At 40.4% G+C, this 7,087-nt stretch overlaps 1 protein-coding gene across 1 annotated transcript; it reads right to left on the reverse strand.

Moving 5' to 3' along the window:
* Positions 1-2,718: 2,718 nt before the first annotated feature.
* On the reverse strand, positions 2,719-7,022 carry CMPK2 (cytidine monophosphate (UMP-CMP) kinase 2, mitochondrial; the record flags this gene model as incomplete). The annotated part of the gene is made up of 4 exons (XM_010080023.1): positions 2,719-2,839; positions 4,554-4,787; positions 5,904-6,105; positions 6,908-7,022. Coding segments are annotated over 4 exons (672 nt in total), but the record flags the coding sequence as incomplete, so codon positions are not given.
* Between the last annotated feature and the right edge of the window lie 65 nt (positions 7,023-7,087).

Below are 7,087 nucleotides of genomic sequence, written 5' to 3' on the forward strand. Positions count from 1 at the left end.
AAATAAAATAAAATTAAATAAAATAATCTTGTAAAAATCTCCCAACTCTTGGAGAATTTTTTAAAATAACTAAAAAGCACAAAAATTTAATTTGGGCAAATTATTGTTTTGTACTTCAAGAAACACCCGAACTTCAAAAATAGTGTTTATTGTTCAGTAAGGACTAGATTCACTGACTTTAACACAACTGTTGAGGAGCTTGATATTAAGTTTCCGCATATGTGCTTTACTGGTCCAAACCCCTGGATGCTCTAAGGACTGTAGTATCAGGACCTTTGCTGGATCAAATCCTAAAGCTAGGTCTGTAGTAGTAAATTAGTAAAATATCGAATTACTAAATTTATTGGGGTAGTAATAAAAGAGACATGCTTTGGTATGTCCTCTGCCCTGAGGATGACTGACAGAGAGCAGCCTTCATCTGTGCTAGCAACGTATGGTCTCCAGAATGGGCTGGTCACCAGCGAACAGGGATGCTTCAGGGGCTGACCATGCTTGGGACTGCGTGGCAGAGGCTGGTGGCCACAGGCCAGTGCTGTGTCATGGGCCAACCTCCCAGTCTGACACAAGGACCACTCTCCAAAGCTGCAGAAAAACAGCTTTATCTACCAAGACATAGCCTAAGTTTCCGAATATGCATGTAATTATTTGGAGGTTCAGGTCTTTTGAGCACTGAAACCAAAATCCTGACCTCTCGTGGCCATCAAACTGTCCAGCAAAGCAGTTTATAGCACACAAAGCAGATGATGCTCATCATCTTGTTGGGCACATGATGGCCAGCGTTCCTGTGTTCCTGCTGCACCTCCCCCAGACAAACCTCTCCATTTGTTATAAATGTAAATTCAAGTAATAGAGAAGTCTTTTTAGACACTGCAGACAAAAATGTGGCAGAAATGTCACATAAATTGGAAGTACAGGAGCAACTATGCACATTAACATCCTGCATATGGCACACAACCTCTTGCGGATCTTTAATTCTGACAAAGACCTGAGGAAAGGACACGTTGGTTTGGTCTGCCTTGCTTTGCTCTTCTGTTTCTCTGCCTAAGTAGCTTTGGGTTGAAGGAAAACATGGACTATGAATATACACTGCCTGTATGTAATTAACAGTGTCTGATACCACTCGTTGCATATACATTATCCGTGCTCTTTTAAATACAAACCTACACTTTTAAGAACTCAGCATTAAAAAACAGGCAGTCTGGCCTCACGCGCAAGTTTGCATAAGGAGAAAAGGCATTTAGTGGCATTTCTCAGGCCAAGTGATCTCTCACCTGGAAAAGCTAAGGCACACTACTAGTACCCTAATCATTCATGTGCAGTGATGCTCCCTACATCTGAATTTCCTTTATCCAGGATGGAATACACAAATGCTTCATAATTTCTAAAATAAGTGGAGCACCTACAACCATATATTTCCAGTCTGCACGCATGGCAAATCCCAAGGCTACTGTTACACAAATAATACAGCAAATACAACAGCATATATTACTAGTACATAAAAATATATTAATAACATATACTCACAAACATTAAACAGTGCATGAATAAAATTTATTTTTAGAAGTTTTTCTTTCTATCACCTTGCACATACAGATTGGATATAGGAACCGCAGGACTGAGTACATTTTTATTTATAGGACAGATTCATTGATAGTTGCACTTGCTTAACACAGGAAAATAAGTAAAAATAGTGTTTTAAATCAAATTACATTTCAGTTATGTTCCTTCTAGAACTGCAGTTCATTTCTGACCCCCAAAAGGCTTATCCATATGTTTAGTTTTATACTTAGGAGTAACAATAGTGAAACTAGTGTACATAAAAATAAGCCTTTGCAGAGCTGAAGTTTTGATGGTAGCCTGCTTTCACATTCAACGCGTGCAAAAACCTACACAAGAAAGAAAAGGTGAAGTGAAAAGGTACAAACATTCACATTACTCAGATTCTCTGCAGTTTTTCATTTCACATTCTTGTACAAGAACACAAATTCACGTTAATAAAAGGATATAGAAAATGTTTTGTAGAAAAATAATTTAGAAACCATTTATCAAATACTCAAATTTAGTGTTCTTCTCAGGTCTCTGTTTCTAATATGCCAGCATTCTCCTGTTTCCTTCTGAAATTAATTGATATTTCATTTGTATACATTGACAGGCTTGGATGTTATTAATTAGAGGCTTAGATGCCTATTGTCTCTCATTTAAGACACATTTTTTACAGGATGCCCATCACAGCGGCAGCTGCTCATCCTCTATTCCTGTAAACAACACTGGGCCACTGGATTCTCTGTTCCTCAATGTTATGATCATTTTATTGTTTTACTGCTGGATGACATTTCAGCCTCTCCTTAGGCATTTAATGCTCCTGCTGCAATACAGTGAATTCTGGTGCACAACGGATGTGGGAACAGGTTCTCCTCATGATGAAGATGCAAAACTATAGTGTCTTGAAATGTCACCATGTCAGAGAGCACTCTGAGCTACTTCATACATGACTGTAGTATGTTTGTGCCTTTACTAAGAATGCTGAACAGTGTGGGAGCCCTATTTTGCCTTACACAGAAAAGTACCAGTAGACAACAGAGAAACAGATAACCTGCCCAGATTACTGCAGACAGAGGCAAGAGAAGATCCTTCTGTGGGACGAAACACATCACAGTGCATTTTCAGGTACCAAAAACAGAGGGGTGGTAAAAAGTGTATTTTACACAGACTTTGCTTTCACAAAGCACAGTGGGTTTTAATTAGTTGTAGCACTGTCTTGAGAACCTCTTCCCTGGAGGGGCTGGCATCGACCTCTCGGCACGCAGGATTTACCATCCTTCTGTATGACTCTTCAACTCTATTTAGAAACAAAACAAAAGAAATGAAATTACAAACTGCAGGGATATGAAATGGCATTAGCTATCAGTCTCGGCAAACAGTTTTGGCACTGCAGAATGAAATCTACTGCAAAGAGCAATAAACCATTAGTAACTATTACAATGCCAATCTCAAAGTGCGTAGTTTCCTTGACACCGATTCCCAGAGCTCCATCCATATTCACATGGCATGGCATTAAAGCATTTCTTTCTTTACAGCTTAGCACTGGATACAGGCTGGTATAGCCGCACAGCTGACAGCCTGCTTCTAACACCTGAGTTAATTCATTCAGAGCCCACTAAGGTGTCTCTGAACTATATGGCATGGTGTTGTGTAGGTGTGTGCTCGCTGACTGATCTCAGCTTTGAGTCACTGGAGAACTGGAGTACAGAGCTGACACATCATTTAACCCTTTCCTCTGATCAGCCCTGCTAACTACATTTGCAAACCGGATGAATACTGGCATGAAATACAGGGCGAAAACCTTCTCACTCAGACTATAAAGCTTTTCATAATGCGCAACTCTCCCACATTTAGTCTATGAGGATGAGAATGAGAAGTGAATATAATTTTCTATGTTCCCACAACAATTAATAATGCCAAACATCCAGGCCACAAGTTGTCAGATGAATCAAGCAAGATTCTGAATGTTCTCATATCCAGGTTGACATAATTAACAAGCAGCAATAACCAGAGGCTTTCTGATGGGAATAAGAAGTAACAGAATTAAAACATGTAAGATTCTTAAAAGGCAGCATGTTCCCTTGGGTCACCCATTCCTCTGAAGGTCCCACTATATGAACCGTGTGCCCGCACAGAACTTCTGTCAGAATTAAGCAATGGAAATTTTTAAGGTGTATCATCACCAGAAATGTTAAAACCCTAGAGGGTGTCTATACTAAGGTATCTACATGAACACCAGTTTCCACTGTAGACAATGATGATCTAATCAATACATTGGGTGGAACCTAGACAGCAATTCAGTGCACCCTGAAGTAGGATACTTAGGGTTCAGTTCAGCTGCCTAAGCAAATGTATCCAGTACTGCTTCAGATGCTCTGGACTATCTCATTTAGCTTCCAGTTGCTGGTCCAGAAATGGTCCGTAGGTTCTGCATCACATCTGCCAGCCTCATGCAGACGTCTCAGATCGTATCAAATGGTTCTAGATACTTATGCTTAGATCACTCAGCTCCAAGAGGGTGGTGAGCTGAACCACTTCAAAGGCTCCATTGAGCATATTGACTATATTGGGACCTGAGACATGTAGCACAACTAAAGATATCTACAAGAGGAGATCTACATTTTGTTCTCTTAATAGGGACCTCAATTCCAGACTTTTCTGGGTAAACTGTGTGTTTCAACTTCTTGCTTCCAATTCTGGAACTGGTGGGTCTCTCTCCTTCATAACATCAGTGAGAAAGGTGCTACAATACAAGTGGCAAGTAGCAAAATGCAAGTATTCTAACTCCAAGGTCCTTTGCAGGAGAACAAAGTTCTTCACCTGCAGCTTTCAAGCATTTTCAATCAGAAGTGACAGAATTTACCCTCCTTGTCTGCCATGAATCCTTAAAAAAAAAACAAAAAAACCAAACCAACCCAAAAGCTTAGACAGTAATGTCAGTGGGACATTTTGCTACCAATCCCGCAGGAGCCAGCATTGCCTCCATCCTCTCACTCTTCATCAAGGTGTACCTCTGGCGAAATAAGCTGTTAGCTTCCAGCTCAGCTTCCTCCTTTGTTTTCTCCAGCCCCCGACGCTGAAGTCTCCGGACTCGCTCCTCAGCATCAACAGTCAGGAGAAGAACAAGATCGGGTTTAAGCAGATCCTTGGGCCACTGATACACCTCATCATGATCTGGTGGAAGATCCTGGACTTTCCCATTTATTTCAGTGGCGATTGTATATGCAGCTGTGCTGTGCCAGTATCTGTCAGGAAGAAACAGAATGGAGAGAGAAATTTTAAAGAGGACACTAATTCTTCAGTAATACAGGTGTCACTATAACAACAAGTGCAGTAATGACGAGGTAGGTGACAATGTGATTGTGAAGGGAACTGTAAATAACAATTCTGTGCCATCCATTTTTTCTTAACAGAGGAATAATACTTAATGCAATATTCAGAATTACTGTGAATTATTAATTAAAACATATGGCAGAAGCTACGCATTAGGCAAAGACTGTTCCAGATACTCCTATCAAAACAAAGTCTTCTCAAATAATGAGAGCTCAAAAGAAGAGTTACGTTATATGCCAAAATCCAATACTCAAGAGTCCCCTTTCTGCAGTTCCTATCCTTCTGCAGACAACAGACTTGGTAGAGAACATGCAGTCTGAATGAAGACTGACTTAATTGATGGTTACGTATTTCACTTCCATTTAACGCTCCCACCACTACGAGGCACTATATTTTATAGATTTCAGTGTTTTTGAGGCTGGTTAAAAATGGCACTCACACATAGCAAACAACTTCTGTGAAAGTGGGGGTGGGGGAGGAGTGTTACAGCAGACCTACTGAAACAAGCCAGGGGTTTCAAAGAGCTTCTGCACTTTCTTTATTAAGAGTAAAACTGAAAGCTGCCTACAAAGTCAGTGAAAGCAAGAAATGACATAAACAAAAACAAAAATGTGGGAAGCATGTTTCTGGCTTTACATCCGCAAAGAGTAAGTCTACCTAAAATTCTGTCATTCTAATCTACCCATATCTCAGATGCTTCTTAGAGGTAGCCATGATCAGCAGCCCAAATTCTCCTCAGGTTTGTCACAGAGCCCTGCTTTAGCTCAGGCTGCACAGCCATGCCTCCACTGTTCCTAACTGAAGATATAACATGTGTGCTAAAGCCAGTTATGAGTATTACACCTGACCGTTAGCATAAATATTACACTTTATAAGATTTAATATTTATCTGACTACCTGCAAAGTAACACTTCCAAAAAGAAAACAAAAAAGAAGAAACCCAGAGACTATAATTGACAACTTTTGCTTGTAACACTGAACAACTCTATGATGACACTGATATACGATGACTTCGTAAATATACAAACCTGTCTATGATCACAGGTGCCTGAGTAGATGCTTTCGCTATTTCTGAAGCAAGAATATAGTTGCCCGCAGCATAAAATGCTCTTTTAATGGGTGCTGGCTCATCATCAAATACTGTCCTCCACTGGCTGATGCAAGCTGGTGGAGACCTTAGCAGAACGCCATTCAGGGCATCCTTAACAGACTGGGTTACGGTGGTTTTGCCTGCATTTCATTTACAGAAGGAAACATCCGTTATATTACATGTCAGATACAAATGAGTTTTAAAAACTGAGAAATACTCCTATCTTTGCCCTTGGACCACACGTTCTGACACCTGACTATGTAACCTGAGTATCTTGTGATAAGGTTTTCAGTGCAAAATGATTATAAGTCTGGTTCCAGGAATTATTACACCACTTCCTACTTTCAGGACCTTTTTCCCACCCCCTCTGCCAGCCTTCTGTCTTCACTCCTCTAAATGCATTGAACACATGGCAATTTCTCTATATATCCATTTACTATATTTTTCTAGGTCACAGTTCATGTGGATGTTGCCACTCTGTCATCCAATACTTTATTTTTATAAGATATTTTCAGTCCTCTTTAACTGAAAAGTCAGAAAACAAAGTTATTCCAAGGCAACTAATATTTCTCTCCAACACAAACTGCTGACACTTTCCCAGACTGCCACTATCTTAGTTAATTTCTTTGAAAACTTTCTGGTAAAAGTATGCTTCATCATCTGCACAAGAAATTTAATTTCTAGCACTCCACTCTTTGTCTTCTTTCATTTACATAGAAAAGGAATTATTCTACTGAATGAAAATCAGCATAGACTGTTTGATCTTTTAAAAGTAAGAGAAAACAGACGGATTTAAAATTACTAATTCTTTCAAATCCGTCACAGGTTTCCAGGATTTTTTTTTTTTAAATTTTTTAAGCCTTACACCTGGCTGAAAGCCACAGCGGTTGCTTTTTCCAACAATTTCTCATCTGCACTTCTCCAACCACATGTTGCTCCTACCTGTGGCATCCAGCCCTTCAAAAACCACGACGGGGAAACCGCCCTTCTTCTGGTGCTCGGGACATTTCTCCAGCAGCTCGAGCACTGCTCCAGCCTCCGGGATCCGCTCTGCGCACTGCAGGGACAGACGTGACCACCTTCGCACCCCTCTCCCGTCGCACCACCCCGTGAAGCCGGGAG

This window comes from Pterocles gutturalis, unplaced genomic scaffold (genome assembly GCF_000699245.1).
Source record: "Pterocles gutturalis isolate BGI_N339 unplaced genomic scaffold, ASM69924v1 Scaffold47449, whole genome shotgun sequence".
Taxonomy (NCBI): Eukaryota; Metazoa; Chordata; class Aves; order Pterocliformes; family Pteroclidae; genus Pterocles; species Pterocles gutturalis.